This window comes from Choloepus didactylus, chromosome 16 (genome assembly GCF_015220235.1).
Source record: "Choloepus didactylus isolate mChoDid1 chromosome 16, mChoDid1.pri, whole genome shotgun sequence".
NCBI classification, from domain to species: Eukaryota; Metazoa; Chordata; class Mammalia; order Pilosa; family Megalonychidae; genus Choloepus; species Choloepus didactylus.
The window spans coordinates 71866757-71884791 of NC_051322.1; the positions used below are offsets into that span (position 1 = coordinate 71866757).

The 18035-nt window shown below is 44.0% G+C and overlaps 1 protein-coding gene across 2 annotated transcripts in view; it reads left to right on the forward strand.

The window, feature by feature from the left end:
* The window catches only part of PIEZO2 (piezo type mechanosensitive ion channel component 2), a 490353-nt gene that overhangs the window by 397327 nt on the left and 74991 nt on the right, over positions 1 to 18035 (forward strand). For both annotated transcript variants that reach the window (XM_037806169.1, XM_037806170.1), the window contains exons 20-30: positions 712 to 888; positions 1189 to 1314; positions 2645 to 2845; positions 3509 to 3713; positions 3801 to 3902; positions 4925 to 5090; positions 8864 to 9107; positions 12240 to 12336; positions 13505 to 13664; positions 16422 to 16511; positions 17816 to 17937. In XM_037806169.1, coding sequence (XP_037662097.1) covers positions 712 to 888; positions 1189 to 1314; positions 2645 to 2845; positions 3509 to 3713; positions 3801 to 3902; positions 4925 to 5090; positions 8864 to 9107; positions 12240 to 12336; positions 13505 to 13664; positions 16422 to 16511; positions 17816 to 17937 — 1690 coding nt within the window. The remainder of the gene's footprint in view (positions 1 to 711; positions 889 to 1188; positions 1315 to 2644; positions 2846 to 3508; positions 3714 to 3800; positions 3903 to 4924; positions 5091 to 8863; positions 9108 to 12239; positions 12337 to 13504; positions 13665 to 16421; positions 16512 to 17815; positions 17938 to 18035) is intronic.

Below are 18035 nucleotides of genomic sequence, written 5' to 3' on the forward strand. Positions count from 1 at the left end.
CTCATCTTTGCTTTCCTGGGCTATTGCAGCAGCTGACAAGTTGGTCCAACTCCCTTACTGCACTTTCCACTCTTCAGCTACCTTTATCTGAATCAAATGCAGACCTTCAGATTTCCCATCTCGAAACCCTTCAAGAGCTCTCTGTTCTCTGCAGAATGGATCCATGTGCCATAGCAGGGTTTGAATGAAGGTCCGTCTGGACTTGGCTCCCAGCTGCGTCTCTCACCTTACCTCCTGTGCTTTCCTACTTTATGCTCTAAAATTCCCAGTAGCCCACGTGGCCTGTTCCTACCATACTGTGTCATGCTTTCCTACCTGGGATGCCGTCTCACTTTTCTTGACCTGAGTAACTTTTATTAGTCCCTCACAGCTCAGCTCAGGCACCATCTCTTCCAGGAAATGCTTCCTGAACCTCCAGATTGGGCCAAAGACCCCTTCTGGGGGTTCTTACAGGAGCCTGTTCACAGCAATAGCTTAAGCCATTACTATATCATATTGACATTATGTGGTTATGCACCTGCCTACCATATAAGGCATAATGTCCTTGGGGAATGAGATCATACCCCATTTATCTTAGTACCCCCAGCACTGAGGGCAATGCCTTGCATACACTAGCAACTCAGTAAACTGAATAAATCAATTCACCATGTTTTCTGGACGTTGTGCCATGTGATGTATTGTTGTCCCCATTCTCTGACTTTATGTTTTCAGGTGTCTTTGCTCAACTATGTGTTCTTGATTTCTTGGGCGTTTGCCCTACCATATGCCAAGCTACGCCGTCTGGCTTCAAGTGTCTGCACCGTCTGGACGTGTGTGATTATCGTCTGCAAAATGTTGTACCAGCTCCAAACCATTAAGCCTGAGAACTTTTCTGTTAACTGTTCCTTGGTGAGCTTCAAAGACAGGGGAACCTTCTTGATGGCCCTTTGGGAAGTTAGGCACGCATCTGGGGAAATGGTATCCCCAAGCATATCAGTCTGGCTCTTGAGCCACCTCACCCAGGTTAGATATATCCTGGCCCTGGGCACTGGAATTAAGTTTCTTCCCTGTGATGAGATCCTCCCCCCTTTGAAATGGGCTTTTCCCTCCCTCTCCCACCAGTGCCCCTTTGCTCATAGCTGGAGGAGAATAATCTGAACTCCCCTAATCTGGGTGGCCATCATTTACCCCATTTTCTCTTCTTTTCAGCCAAATGAAAATCAAACGAACATTGACGCTGACCAGTTGAACGCATCTATTCTCTACAGTGCCCCTATCGATCCGACAGAATGGGTCGGCCTGAGGAAGTCCTCCCCTCTGCTTGTCTACCTGAGGGTAACGGCTTCCTGTGCTGAGTTACTGTTTGGAATCCCTTCCCTTGTGTCTCACGATGTTGCATTTGATATGTAATCTTCTCTTCGTGTGTGGCATTTGGGATTACCTTCAAACAAACCATGAAGTGCCTAAACCATTACCTTCAAACAAACCAGGATTGCTCTGTGCCGAAAAGAAATTAATTGGTTGGAGATTGGCTGGGTAAAGCATAAGAAATGCATTCACTAAAATACTAGGTGACCATTGAAAGATTGAGGCAGATTGAGAAGTCAGACATTGAAAGATCTCTGGAAGATATCAGTACGCTAAATGAGAAATAGCCATTTCAGAACACTGGGTACAGTATGATCTCTTCTAGGCACAAAGAAAAATGTTGAATAAAATATACCAATGGCCAACAGTGATTATTTCTGACTTATAGGTGTAGCATTACCAGAAACTTTTGCTGTCTAATTTGGGCAGCTCTATAATTTTTAAAATAGAGTATATATCACAGGAGCAATAAAATTAAAACCATTATCTTTGAAAAAGGAACTTTGATTGCAAATAGTTATGACAAACTTAATAAAAGCCATATTCTTCAGATTCTTCACTTTTTGCTTAATGGATTTTCTGAACAGTCTGCGCTTTAAAACAAAACCTTCATACTCAGCGTCTGGAATTTTTGTGTGAAATATTTATCCATTTTATTTGTGTCGCTGTCTAGGTTTTACTCATTTGGCAGGTATCTACCATAAAGAATTGTTAGAAGGATTGAATTTGAAATGAGTGATGATTAGAATAGTGTGTGGCAAATAATGAGGGTTTAATAAATGTTAACTATTTTCATTACTATAACAATACTTATTATCATTATTTTATCATTATTTCTCAATTTCCTGCCTTTTTTAGCAAAATTTTGGAGGTGCTCAAAAATTTCCTTTGTAAATAGCCTCCCACTCCTCCAGTTTTAGTCTGTTTCCCAGTATTATTTTGCACTTCTACTGGCCAACAAGGTAAGGTCACCCTTACCAGGTAACTGACCCCGCTTCCTTGTAGGTGGTGTGCACTTTTTCAGCTGTAGGAAGGAGCAGTAGGAGTCTCTAACTCGAGTTTCTAGATCCTACTATCGTGGAAATTAGTCTTATTTGAATAATGGAGAAAAATCCACCCTTGTTGCCACAAAACAGGGAAAATGAACATTGAGCCCAATCCTGTATTTATTTTATAGAGGTGGAATTTTAGAAAACATTGTCCTTTTGGATACCAAGGATCACGACAGTGGTTTAGCTTAAAATAACCAAATCATCAAGCATTTGGCTTCTCAGCATTGTGTTTCCTTGCTCTGTAGAACAACCTCCTGATGCTCGCCATTCTGGCCTTCGAAGTTACAATTTACCGACACCAGGAATACTACCGAGGTCGAAACAGCCTGACAGCCCCTGTGTCTAAAACCATCTTTCACGACATCACAAGGCTGCATCTAGATAATGGACTTATTAATTGTGCCAAATATTTCATAAATTACTTCTTCTACAAGTTTGGTTTGGAGGTGAGGTTCATTGGTGATGTGCTTCCTTCCTCTTTGCTGTGAAAATTCAAATCCCTGCCTTGGGCCAACTGCCCACTGTCGCTGCACAGGCTGCTTTCACCCTCTCTTGGGGACTGAAGAAGGCACTTCTGGTGGGTCACTTTGGCGTGGCCAAAAAGTTTTCCAAGAGCAGGTGCCAACTTCCTCCTCCTCTTTGTCACTGATTTGGCTTCTCTGGATCTCTAGAGCTGTATAAATTCAAGGCCATAAGTTGTCATTTTGACTCATTTCTTATTAAGAATAAATGTGTTGATCTTCCTGTTTTGGGCATTCTGAATGTGTCACCTCTACCCAAATGAACTGTTTTGACCTGAACTGTTGGTGGCCATGCCTGTCCCTCAATAGAAGAAATTTGGAACAGTTACGTTTCACAATGAGCTCGTAGCTGTTTTTCTCTTCTCTATTTGAAGTGGTCATTATTAACAGCGACATAGTTGGCTTTCCCTTTGTAAGCAACTTGTGTGGTATTTTCATGTAAATATTTCACGTCTATAAAGACGTGAGAACGTGCAGAGCTACCTTCAGAAATGCAGACGTCCTGGCACCTGCCTGGGGCTGACCCTGACGCCACTCCCCTTCCCTGTAAACCCGATTGTCTTTTTGCCTCTTTCCATCCTTACACAGACCTGTTTCCTAATGTCAGTTAACGTGATCGGTCAGCGAATGGACTTCTACGCCATGATCCACGCCTGCTGGCTGATCGCCGTGTTGTATCGACGCAGGAGGAAAGCCATCGCCGAGGTCTGGCCCAAGTACTGCTGCTTCCTGGCGTGCATCATCACCTTCCAGTACTTCATCTGCATTGGGATCCCGCCTGCTCCCTGCAGAGGTGACACTGCTCTCCCGAGGGTAGGCAACGGGGAGCAGAGCCGCGGAGACCGTACTGATCTCTTGTTCTCCGCTCGCCTCCCTGCAGATTATCCCTGGCGATTCAAGGGTGCCAGTTTCAACAACAACATCATCAAGTGGCTGTACTTCCCGGACTTCATCGTGCGGCCAAACCCTGTCTTTCTCGTCTGTAAGTGTTTCAGCCCCCAGGGCCACAGAACCCGGGTATTTGTTTTATATTTGCTAATAACTCTTCACGTGTTGTGCATTAGTGCTTGCTTCTCCCGTGGCAGCTTTATAGTGTCGGGGCATATCCTTTCGTGCTTGTATCGCTGCATTAATGGCTTCTACTTCCCCTGTTACATTTGCAAAATTAAAAAGTAAACATAGGAGATACCATCTTGACTGCCATATAATTTCACCTCCCAATGCCCACAACCCAACCCATCCCTTTCGGAAGATAGATTAAAAAGGGAAGTCTCGTATTTTGTAAGTCGTCGTTTCTAGCTGCTGCTACAGACAGTTCAAACCATTAAAGACATGACTGTGAACACTAGCGAGATGCTTCCCAAATTTCAGAACCTCTAGCATCGGGCCGCAACTCCCCACCCTTCCCTGGGCCTTGAAGCAGCCCCACCTGAGACCCCGGGATCACGGGGTGCCCAGGACAATGAAAGAGAACACCCCGCCCAGTGGCATTCCGATTTATAAATTACAAAGCCATGGCACTGTGAGGGTGGGGCTTAAAGCTTGCTGCTTCAGGCAGGCCGGTCTGCAGCCGTCAGGCCCCTCCTTGCCCTGCCTGGCCCCCATCCTTCCCTGGCATATTACCCCTTCCCTTCTGGGAACAGCCTTAGATTGCAGATGCACAGGGGGCATGGAGAGAATAAAGAAAAACAGAAAAGATGAGGGAAACAGCCTCCTCAAGACCTCATCATATAAGAGAGCTAGGAAGGCTGGTAATTAGCACCTAATACTTTCACTCACCAAAGTGCAAACCAAAATGCAGAGATTCCCCCATGTGAGTTCCTGGAATATCCCCCATGGTGGGGCAAGCTGTGGCCTGACCCCGACATTGGAATCCGGGATAAATTTTCCCATGAACACTGGGAACGCCGCTCACATAGGAGTTGGGGAGCTGCTCAAAGTGTTTGATGACTGTGTCTCATCAGAGGAGAAGGTGGTTCGATTCTCCTATAACTGTCTCGCCAGATGACTTCATGCTGCTCCTCTGTGCCTCCCTACAACGGCAGATCTTCGAGGATGAAAACAAGGCCGCCGTGCGCATCATGGCAGGGGACAACGTGGAGATTTGCATGAACCTCGACGCAGCCTCGTTTAGCCAACACAACCCTGTGCCAGATTTCATTCACTGCAGGTAACAGTCGCTTTATATTTTTCTAAAGCAGCTGTGGTACAGACATTTCCACTTCCATTACACTTCTGTTTACGATTCTCTCTCTGCTTTACTTGGAAATCGACCAGCTGAAGTGGACAGCGGGGGCTCAGTAGCCTGGCATTATATTTCTGCTTCTGCTTTTGTCAGCGTTAACCCATGCTTTGTTGCCTCGTGTTCTTCATGAAGAAAACTGGCTTGTTGTGATCCTAGCAGCCCCTGTCCATGGTTCTCTGGTGGGATCCCCTCCCCTAGCACCTGGCATTCACAGGGTGTCCTGGGCCAGTTCCCATGCTCAACAGCGTTTCCGTCATGGAAGTTTCCAGGCTCCATCTGTAGCAGCTTTTCTGTCCCCCTCTCCCCTCCACAGTCAGATGGCAGCCTGACCATTTTCTTCAAGAATTTGTGGTGAAGTGAAACTAAACTTCCCGCTGCATGTTCCTTCTCATTCTCTGCGTTTTCATGCCCCCTAGTCATCATCATCCTGATGCCCCCTTCTTGGAGGGTGCTGCCCCTCTGCCATTCCAGCCAGATCTTATCCATCCTTTGAAGCCTTGGGGACTCAATACAACCCCCAGCTGCAGGAGTCTGGCAAAGCCAGTTTGTTTCTCTGCAGCTCCTGAGCAACTGTGTCACTCTGACCTCACTGCTTCACTTTCCTGAGCCTGGCTAATTAGCATCTACCTGTGGTGTTAGGGTGAAGACCAAATGAGGTGCCAACGAGCAGCCTTGGACCCTGGTGTCCAGTCAGCCATGGCTCGGGCTGTCATCCACATGCCAGCGCTGACTCCCCACACCTAAAATTAGCTCCCTAACCTCTGACATCCCATACTATTGTGAGAAGAGAAACTTTTCCTGCACTGTAGGGTCTTACAGCTTTATTGAGCAACTCATGAACTGGGCAGCATCCCATTCAAGGAAGCAGAAGGGAGCTCCACCGAGGGGGGTGAAAGGAGGAGCTTGTGGAGAGCAAATGCACAAGCCAGCGAAGAAGTGTTCTTATTGGCTGATGTTGACTTTCCATTTCACATGGGGGGTGTCTTACAGATTGGGAGCAGACATACATTGGTTGACATGGTCTTTTTGACCATTCTGACAAACTCTCTCCACTGGGCCAAAACTGGCTTACCACCAGGTGTTGCTTATCCATTTTCTCAGAAATCTCCTGCAGATCAATACTTTTTGTCCTCTGGAAAATCCCTTCTTGGAAAAAGAGTCCCTCCCATCAATGCTCAATATCTTAATATCATAATAGTATCTTATTGTCTTAGAATTAATCACTTTCTAGCTGGTGTTATCTTCAGAACCTATCAAATCCCCCCTTCTGAGGTGTAGGGCAAGGCCCCCTTCTAACGTGTTTTTGTACTTGTCCCCTCCCCCTGGCCTCATCAATAGTATTTGACCTACAAGGTGGATACTGCCACTGATGGGCAGCAGTCACTGAGGGCTCCCTCTGGGGTAGCCTCTGCTCCAAGGGCTTTACATATGTTAAGCCATTTACCCTAATAACAGCCCTATGGATAGGTAACATTATCATCCCCATTTTATAGATGAAGAAACTGAGGCAGAAAATTGTAGCATAGGCAATAGAAGAGCAAGATTTGAACCCAGTCCACCTATCTCCAAAACCGGAGTGCTAAAGCCCTTTGCCCTGCAGCCTCTCAGGAGCAGAAGAGACTAAGTAGGTCCTAAATAAATCAATAAATGGGCTTGCTTTGAAACAACACATTTTATAAGTTTGAAGATTCCTTTTATGAATAGAATACAAAGTAAACACTAATATAAGGCAGAGCTCCCATTTTTACCTCTTCGTGATGCTAAGAGAAAAATCATTGCAGCTCATTCTTTTCTCTATCACGAAAGGAAAAAAAAAAAGTACTTGAACTACAATGTGCTAAGGAAAAACTGAATTATCCACTCAAATTAAAGCTGTGCGTGTCAGTGATTTTAAAAGCGCTATCTTCTTTTTTTTTTTTAATTGAATGATTTCAAATTTTGAGATCTGTTTCTCCATTAGGACTGCCAGAAGAGTGACCTGTGCAATACCAAGATAGTGAACAAGGGGCTGAGGACCGTGTTCTCTCATCAGACAAGCTCCTGGTCCCCTGTCCCCACTTCTCCTGGAACTGGCTCCTCAGCAACCTCAGGTCTCCAGAAAGCAGCCCGAGATCCTACTGTTAAGTGGTTCTTAATAACCACAAACATCTCATCAGGGACCCCCAGGTTCCTCCCAGAGCAAGTTTACTCGTGTTTTCCATGTCATCCTCACAAGCCTGGTTTTATGATTTCCAAACCCAAAGCAGGTTAAGTGCTATGTGGGGGTAGATGCTAGGGCTCCTAGAACGGGAATTAAGAACTGCAGAAGCCGAAGGGAAATCTACGAACAGTACTCACTGCACTGGCACGTCCACACACACACACACACACACACACTTACACACTCTCAAATACACCAGCAGCCCGATTCCACTTAATTCAAACCACACACCCTTCAGAAGGCCCTGTGGACACTCCTGTATTACAGTGCAATTGAGCCATGCATGTTACCTGTGGGGCCCTAGAATATTGAGGAATATTGACATTGTATTCACTGTCCTTCATTTGTGAAGTCGAAGAATGGTGTGATATAGTTGAGAAAAAAAAATTGTAGAAAACATTTAAAATTGTGAAGAACCTTAGGGCAAGTTCCACTTTTAACTTGTTTTTGTACTTGTCCCTTCCTCTCAACTTCATAAATAGTATTTGGCCTACAGTGCAGATAATAATATTAATCATAATAATATTAATAGCTAGCAAAGTTTCACTTATCTGAAAAATGTGCTTATAGGGCACAGGTCATTCCCTAACAATGTAAAGTGCAGTGTATATTTTATTAAGATATTACTGACATCTCCAAAATAACAATCCATTAATCAAAGAACTAACCCAGAATTGGTTCTTCTGTCCTTCTCCCCAAACCTGGGTAGAGAAGCAATCAAAACAAAAAAAACAAAGCTCTAATTAGGAAAACAGGGAGGACTTGGATCTATGGGTGTAACTTCAGTGAGATGTCGTGTTTTGCTGTGTAGACTCCAAGCCACCCACTATCAGTTGCATGGCTGCTGAGACCCAAATGCCTGTCTCACCTTTTTCCAGGAACTTCTTAGGGGAAGGATGCCCTCCAAAAAAGGAAACCTGACTTTGGTCCAAGGATGTCCAAAAAGAGAGCATTGAAAAGAGCTAAAAGCCCCACTAAGGTTCTGACATTTTGTCAGAATTACTTTCCATCTACAAGGAGAGATTTTCATCTCCGACCAAACCACTATTTGGAATATGGATTTGTTTCCATCTATTAGTTTCTATTTCATCTGGAAAGAATCCGTTCTCTTGCTAGCCAGGAGGCATCTGTATCTTAGAATTTCTTTTGCTACATAATTATTCATGCTTCCTACAGAAAGACAAAGAAGAATTTTGAATATTTAACTGGTAGGCAGAAAAAGTTGCTGCTTGTGAAAACTTTGGCCCAAACATACACAGGATAAACACACCCAGTGTTTTCACAGTGTATCTGTGCACCTATCATGAATTATTTGAGTGTTTCCCACAGACCAGGCACTCTTAAGGGAGATGAAAACGGAGCTTGAGTAGGACTTGCAAAGTGCTTTCCCGTGTAGCCAAATGTAGAGCATACTGTTTTCCCTTAGGAAAGCAGAAGTGTTAATTGCTCTGGTCCTGTGTTTGCTGTAGTCCTTGTATTGTTTGCTTTTGTCTTCCAGATCTTACTTAGATATGTCCAAAGTAATCATCTTCAGCTACCTCTTCTGGTTCGTCCTCACTGTCATCTTCATTACTGGAACCACCAGGATCAGCATATTTTGCATGGGTTACTTAGTGGCCTGCTTCTATTTCCTGCTCTTTGGAGGGGATTTGCTATTGAAACCCATCAAGAGCATCCTGCGCTATTGGGACTGGCTGATTGCATACAACGTGTTTGTGATTACGATGAAAAACATACTGTCAGTAAGTGGCTCCCACCATATAACACATTTGTGGTTTCCGTGTAAAAGCAAACAGTCCATTCAGTGGTTATGAAAATCCCAAATTGCCTGTCACAGTGCTCTTAAAAGCCCCACATGACATGCTGCAAATTCAGAATTCAAATGACCACTTATTCTTTGTTTTGCCACATTAAGCAGAATCTGTTTGGCTCATTTTCACCATCTCCAGGTCACATGATAAGGGGATGTACTTTCAAAGGAATAAGTTCTAAAATCTCATCTCTTCTGAAGAATATTTTGTCATCACTTATACTATATGCTATGAAGTAGCCCTATATGAGCTGAATCAGAGTCAGAGTCATTGAATTTCTCTGAAAGCCATGTTATGTTGGCTAAAAGCAACTCTCTTACTTAGAAAGAGTAATAGAAATGTAGTTCTACGCTTGACAAAGTGATCATAGTTTTCTATAGCTCTGTTGGGGCTGGGAAATGGGCTATTGAATGCAGAGGTTGTTTTAGCTGACACTGACCATCCTGAGTTAGGCCCAACTCCACAGGTTAAGAGTGATCCCATAAAGGACTTACCATCTGCAAATTCCGGGGTTTCCAGGGCCACACTCCTTTCCCACCAACTGGCTATGTATTTGGGGGTTCCCACCATCCCCTCAGATTCAATAATTAGCTAGAATAGAACTCAGGAAAGTGCTAGTCATTATCACAGTTTTGTTATAGCAAAAAGGATGCAAATAAGAACCAACCAGAAAAAGAGATGCATAAGGCAGGCCTGGGAGGATCTCAGACAGGAAGTCCCGTTGTTCACTCTCCAGGAAGTCAGGAAGCATCTCCGTCCCATCATGCCAAAGTGTGACAGAACTCAAAAGAATATTGCCAAGCAAGGAAGCTTGCCAGGCTCCAGTGTCCGGAGCTTCTGTCAGGCCCTGTTTCACAGGCATGGTTGGTTGAATCATCTCCCAGCTCTTCAAACGTCATCTCCAGCCCCTTCCCCTCCCTGGAGGTTGAGCGGATAGAACCTGGCTCGAAGCCCCAGCCCTGTGGTCATGCGGTTGGCCTTTCTGGCCTGTCCAGCCCTGACTCTAAGACCACCAGTGAGTCCAGACCACCCTGCATCCTAAGGTCGACCATCAGGTGTGGTCTGGGACCCACCATGAGTAACAGAAATCACTGGGGAAATTCCAAAGGTTTAAAGGTTACCAGCAAGGAGTGGGGCAGGGCAGACCCCAAGTTAAGTTAATTTAATTCTCCGCTGCACATGTACCCCTAAGATGTTCGTACACATGGGGGGGAAATGCAGCTTTACAGTTGCCTCGCAGCCCAGGCTTCCAGATTAGGGTACAGCATAGACAATATCAGGGTGGGGGAAGAAACGCACCTCCTTCCCCTTCAGAGTCTGGCTGCTCCACTCCTAAATGGCCATGTTCCAGGGGGACAACCTTTCCCCTGACATAGCAGATGTCTCCAACTGCCTGCTAGCCATTCCAGAGTTGCATAAAATCTAGATCACAAGGATGCCATTTAAGTTATTTATCGCTTCAGGAGATTAAACACCCTCCTTTCATGAGCTAAAGGAATTAATCCTTCTCTGCCTGGCCCAACTTACAGTTAACCCCTGTGGCTGCTACTCACAGGCTCTAGCTGACAGTGCCTTGGAAGAGCAGTGATGTAATGATTTCCTGCCTCTCCCTTCCGAGCTACTCAGGATGAGCTCACTGGGCAATTTAACTCGGAGAGCTATTTGATACATATATATATTTTTTTTTTTTTTGCACATGCATTACTGTGTTTAGAGGCATGGGAAGCCAAGTCCATGTAACTATGAATATGTATTTGAATAATTTATTTTGTTTACAGTCCATTGTAATGTTGATTTTTTCAGTGAATGGTAAATGTAACTTCTATTAAACATTTTTACCCCACCAATATTAATTTACTTTGGGGGGTAATATTAAGAGTTGTTGGAGTGGGTATGAGACAGGTTAGCAGAAGATCATTTCACTCTAAAGATAGTCTGGGGATGACAGTCTTGATGCCATCCCTACAGACATTCCTGGGAAATGGATGGAGACAGTCCATTCATTCATTCACTCCTTCAGTCATTCCACAAACTCATATTGCAGACCTATTCTGTGTACATATTCTTTAAATCTTGAAGAACTCAAGATAAATAGTACTTAGGTTTACCTGCAAGGAATTCACATTCTCAAAGGGAATACAATCAAACTATGATCTGTTAATGCTAATTATCACAACACTTTTAGGAAATTAAAAAAAGAGTGCCTAATATCTTGCCTAAATTAGTTGGGAACAGACTTTCTAAAGAAAATGCCATTTGAACTTCTTGGAAAAACTTGAAAAATAGATGTTAGGGTCTTCAGAGAGACAGTTGGGGAAGGGAATTCCCAATATAGAAACAAAGACATGACAGTGTAGGATTGCAATCTTCATTTGGGAAGCATGCTGGGTAACCACTGATTTGACAGGAAATTCTAATTGTATTCTTTGACCTCACTGGTTCGCAGGAAACATATACAACTCACCCATCACCTTGGTGCATTGGTCTGTAATGATTAATGTTTGATTTAAACTTTTCCACCTCAGGATTTGAATTTAACATAACAATAATGTAAAACTCATTGTTTTGAGACACCCACATGTTTTCAGCAGAGATGATTCCTTTACATGGAGAATTGCCAAATTAGGCTCAAAGCACATACTTAGTTTCCATTCTAAGAACTATACTCTGAAGCTTATGTTTGTGATTTTCTCCAGGGGAAGAGCGTGTGTTTAATTTGTCTGACTTGTAAGAAAATAACTACCAAAATCAAAGTTCTGGAGTTTAGCACACCCCCATTTAGTATCACAAATTCAGCTTGTTACTGTAATAGTCCAAGATTCCCTCTTTGAAAAGAGAGTCAGTTCCAAATGCAGAAAGTCTTAAACTAAGGACCCTTTCTTTATTCATTGGGTTTAACTTTCTCCAAGAAATTATGGTGCTCCTGAAGCATCTGATTCACTACCTCCTGTAATCCTTGGCACTGAGACTTGGTAAACTCTTGCACAAGTTGGGATTACAAAACACCAACCTTTTTTTTCTGGGTGCAGAGTTTCACAGTTTGGCTCCCCACTCTGTTTTCAGATAGGAGCATGTGGATACATTGAGAACTTGGTGCACAACAGTTGCTGGTTGATCCAAGCTTTCAGCCTGGCCTGCACAGTCAAAGGCTATAAAATGCGTGAGTATAAAAAACAAATTTGGGAGTGGAAGGAGAGGAAAGGAAGGACAGTTGTATTGTTCTAATTTTAAAATTGGACCAATGTATCTAAAGAAAAGAGACAAAGTAAAGGTCAACCCCATTTCTAGATGGTGACTGTAGAACCATAGTACATTTGGATTTATTGCCCATAGCATTAAGTGCCTGTAATCTAGGTATCTTTGATCATCTTCTAGAAACTTCCCAACCCCCAGCAGGTGTGGGTATTGGGTGTGGTGCTTTAGTAACTCCCTGAACTTTTTTGAGTTATGCTTAGTAAGGGTTTCAGAAGTCCCTTAGTAAGGGTTTAAGGCCACTTAAACCTTCTGGCTACCACATTTAGAATCCTGTGTCATCAAGGCAACTCTGACATCCAGGGCCTTCTCTCCTCAGGAGGCTCAGGGACCTTCAATCTGAGAGCACTTGAGAGGAACCCCAGGTCTCTGGAGTTATACCCCATTGGTCAGAGGCAGACGTCACATTTCCACTGTTCTCACCCCTCACTTCAGAATGCAGGGCAACAGCACACTGTGTCTTCCATGTGTGCCTAGAACGGGGCTGCTTGAACCCCATGTTCCTCCCCACTGCTGCTTCCAATCCAGTCTACAGTTTGCTGAAGATGAAAAGTCACCAGGAACTGTTTTGACTTAAGATAAAATGTGCCGCTACTACCCTTGTTCAAATAGGCTACCCTGTTAACTGTGAGACTGGTTACCACTGGGTAGAGGTCACTACTTGAACGGATATTTTCTTTTGCATCATAGAATTTCCTCACATATTGAGACATACAGACTTCATTTCTCCATGGCTCTTGTTTGGGGAGAAGGAGAACCCCCTCCCCAAGGGAGAGAAATACTTAGGAATCCTCCCTTGCAAATAAAAAAAAAGAAAAAAAGTCCCCATGTACCTTCCATTGCCAAGACTTCACTATAAGACCTAGTTATCAACCTTGTGGGTTAATGTTGGTATTAGATTTGAAGTACGTGGCCTTTTTGGTAAATAAATCAGCTCATAAATAATTTATGCATCAGAATTTTGCTCTTATGCTTGTGTGATATCCCAAACCTGACTGCACCAAAGGTTTTATAACATAACTATTGAAATGGTTATCAATTTTAATTTGCTTTTTTCTCCTACATTGTTGTCTTAGCTGATAGTAACGCCTCATGTAAATTGCCCAGTGGTGAAGCAGGGATTATTTGGGACAGCATATGTTTTGCCTTCCTCCTGCTGCAAAGAAGAGTTTTCATGAGTTACTATTTCCTACACGTTGTGGCTGATATAAAGGCTTCACAGATCCTGGCATCGAGGTGGGTCAAGGCCGTTGAATCCAGGGATCACTCTTAGGAAGCCTGCCTGGAAGTATCATTTACTGCACTGTGCTTTCTATCTGAGTTTGCCCGTAGAACCGTTCTTTTATACTGATTGAGGAATTCCTTCTGGGAAAACTAATCCAAGAAGTCTTTAGCATGAGGCTTTTAAGATCTAAAATAGAACATGGCAAGAGGATCTACGGGGCCACACCACGCTTGTCGAGGATTAGGGATGCTATGCCAGGTGTGCTTTTCCAGGTCAAAGGTCAGCTCTAGACCCCTGTCTGTCAGGTGACCTCATTCAAAGTGGCTCATTCCCGCCTCCTTCAAAACAATAGCATGGGCCAGGGTGATCTAGAGTTTAGTTTGTTTTCTCCCCCACTCTCCACTAATATTTTAAGAAGAAACCCCCCAGAATGGGGAAAAACATAATTACCTATTATTTTCAGATCTTAAGTCAAATAGAGAAGTGTGTTACTCCAGCCTCATTCTAAATGCGTATTTGTCTTTCCTTTCCCTTTCCTTCCTCTTAAGCTCTTTCTCTCTACCCACTTATTTTGTTCTTCTCTGGGCCTCTGGCTCTATTTGCATTATCCCTTCTTCTCCCTAAGACTCCACCCTCTTCCACTTTTGTGCCTGATCTGGCAGGTTTAGGAAAAAGCCTGGAAACAGGAACAGGTAGTAAACAGAGGGCCATTGAGATGGGTGGTGAAATGAGGGTTGTGCAGCCTCCTGTCCAACTGGGACATGGGGAACAGTGAGCAAGGTGTGGCCTCGTCTGTTGAACACATGGGTGTGTGAGCAGATGTGTGGACTTCTGTCTTTTTGGATGTGGGGAGCAGTGAGCAGGGGTGTGGCCTCCTTTTGGTTGGACATGAGGTGCAGGGAGGGGGTTGCGACCTCCCTGTCTGTTGGGACATGAGAGGCACTGAACAGGTGTGTGGCCTTCTGTCCTGCTGTGCTCAGCTCGGAGTTGCTCACCATGCCTAAACCCGTCCGAGTCACGAGCTAAGTGATCAGATACACAGTAGGTTGCATCATATGCCGTTGCCATTATCCCACCATTTTCACTTATGGTTTAACCTCATGAATCTGTGTCTCTGCTCTCAGTTTCCCTGCAACCTCTTCTCCTCTCCTACCAAGATAACCAAAATGTTTATTTCAAAAACCCTTTCACGAAGTCAGTTCCAGGCCCTTGTTATCTAATTAGAGCCAAACAGAAAGAAGACCAAGTATGAGACCTACATTTGCTACAAGGAGCCCTCGGCCCTCATTTTGTAGATGAACAATGACTCGATTTTTAGAAAAAAGATTCAGCCTTACTATTGTGTTCTGGCCCTCTGAGGACCAGATGGTTCAGGGTATTTACAAAAATACCAGCCGCTATGTACAAGAGAACAGGGTGACTCTTGGGATGAGGCATTGTACTCTGCTCTCTAAATGACGTCCTAGGTATTAGAAAAACAAAAATAGCAGTAACTTCCAGGGCCAATATAAGGAAAAGACTGAAAATTGAGCAGTGGAATGAGGAACCTCGGAAGGTGGGAATCAAGGCTGAATAGCAGTGAGCTGAGCAGCAGGTGGAAGGTGAAGATGAGGTGACAGGAGGACATGGGCCTGGGAAGGTAGCATGGATGTGGGCCACACAGAAGAATTGTGGGTGGTGGGAGAGAGTTTTGACTTTTTTAAGATGAGCAAGATTCAAGTGTGTTTGCCTGTTAAGGAGAAGCTGAATGTGATGGAAAGGTTGACATTGCAGGAAGTGGGATAACTGGAAGGAGGACATCCCTCTGGCTGTGGGAGAGGAGCGATCCCCTTGGGTGGGAGAATGACCCTGTCCCACTGTCCCCAGGGGAAAGAATGTTTGCAGGCTGGGTAGCAGGAAGTAAGGGAATTGTTGCCTCTTATATTATCTCTGGGAAGCGAGATGCTTGCTCATTTCCTAGGAGTGAAAAGTCACTTGACAGAATTTGAGATCTGAGAAAACTACAAAGCATTCAAAGTAACTGCCATAGAGAGGCAGGGTAAGGCAGAGGGCTCAGCTGATAGCAGTCGGCCCGGATGTGTGTTTCTTCCATGGCTGACAGCAGCTCCATTCACGCGCAGCGCAGGTGCCCCACTGGGGTCCCACAAATTTGGAATTTGCCAGCAGATGTGATGGAATGATAGTGGGGCAGAGTGGAGTCTATTCAGAGAGGGAGAGGAGGTTTACGAGGACCCTTAGATTGACTTGAAAACTCAGAAGGAACAGAGGGATATGAAGGATGGGATGAAGAGAATTAAGGCGGTGAGGAGCTGGAATCCCATCAGCAGTGCAGGAATTCCAACTCCCCACAGTTCCTTAAGGAAGCCCCGGCTTCATCCCATACCCTTTCTGCTCGATGTGTAGAAAACTAAGCTAAACGTTCTCCTCCTTGTCAACCCCCCTCATAGTACGAGTGCAGTCAGGCCAGGTGACACTTGGCTGAAGAATGACGTGTTGTGGACAGGTTTAATGTCTGGGAAAACATGGACAGTTTTCTTTTCACTGACCACACGGGGTGGTGAGTAGCCCAGTAACTTCCAGGCGGAAGGGCCTGCCTTGTTCATCCACTGGGAAAGGGCATACAGACTGGCCTTGGAGACCCCCGCAGTCCCAGCTGAGAAACTTCTATAAACTACCGGAACAGAGATGTTTTGTTTTGGAAGTTTTAGTAACTGTGAACAGCCACAACAAAAATCCTAATTTGTTCTCTGCTTCTGGTTTTCCTTTAGAGGGGCGGAACTTTTCCAGGCCACGATTGTAAAGGCTGTGAAGGCACGAATTGAGGAGGAGAAAAAGTCGATGGATCAGCTGAAGAGACAGTGAGGATGCCTTATTTCACTCCTGTTCTCCTTTGCTTTTATTTTCTGGTCCGAATGACCACGTTCCACTGGCTTTCAGATCATGGGGACCCCAACTCCTTGAGAAATCTATTCTTTCCATGTCAACTTTCTTGGTTATCCAGGTATAGTCTCTTGGCTATCCAGGCAATTGTAGATGCTCACAGGACTGAAAACGAACGTAATTTAAAGGAAGATGGCTGTAGTGTGCTAGAGTGAGACCAGCTCATTGCCTTGGAAGCCTGCTCTTAAATGAGCACCACAGTGCTTCCCTCACAGGTATTTGTGTGGATTAAAGGAGTTAATGAATGAGAGACAGTCTTGGAGTAGCATTCATTCCAGCCATGGGTTAAAGGAATACATGAGAAGTCCCAATTTTTGAGGGACCATTTGAGAGAATCCAGTCCTGCCTTTAGGGAAGAAACCAATGGCCCATGATATTAGATGACTTCATGTCCATAAATAACTAGAGTCAGCACTAGAAATTCAGCCCATATTTCCCTATATTCAGCTTATTCAATTCAAGGCTTTTCTTACCATACAATTCTGGGTAAGCCAACTAACTGATGGACTGACTCCACCCAAAAGAATTAGAATTTTTTTGTTTTAGCCTATTGAAAATAATTTTTTAGAGTAAAATTTTCAGCAGTGAAGGGGATTTGTGTGAATTAGTAACACCTAAAATGTCTGAAGACCAGGTTTAAGAACTGGTGGCCAAAGAATTCAGAACCTAGCCACTTTCCCTGAGAAAAGAGGGATGCTCTGTCCACCCATCCAAAAAATTCCCCAAGTTTGCTAGGGCAGCTTCATTCCATTCTGACCTCATTTCCCAGCTTTTGTTCCCCATGCAGAAATAATTGGTAGTATAAATTATTGTATAAACCATGGCATGGTTATTTTCACAAAGAGATAAGTTAGATGAAGAAATACAATGCAAATGCAATATGGCATAGCTGTTACTGCTATTGTTTCTAGATATGTAAATCAGATTTAGAGGAATATTTGGCCCCACATCTAGAACATGTTCCTAATTTCTAGCATGATAATTATTACTAATCATTTATTAAGAATAGCATCTACATAGTATTAACTGTGATGAGCATAGGGGAAAGAAAGCAAGGAGATTCTCGTTGCTCATCAACAGCCCTTCCACAGTTCCCAAGTAATTGACCACTTTGCCCATGATTCTACTTTTAGACACAATGGTGCCAGTCAGTCCAAAATACCAACCTCAAGGTAACAACGGATGGTGTTGTTGCCTTTCCTGATGCTGTTTCCTTTTATAGGATGGATCGTATCAAGGCCAGACAGCAGAAATACAAAAAGGGTAAAGAGAGGATGCTGAGCTTGACCCAGGAGGCAGGGGAAGGCCAGGACATACAAAAACTCTCGGAAGACGACGATGAAAGTACGTCTAGACATTTCTTCGTATTTGAGTATTTTGACACTATTGAATAGAAACATGATATTTCATAGGGCTGATAGGCAATGCTCTTCATTCTGCCA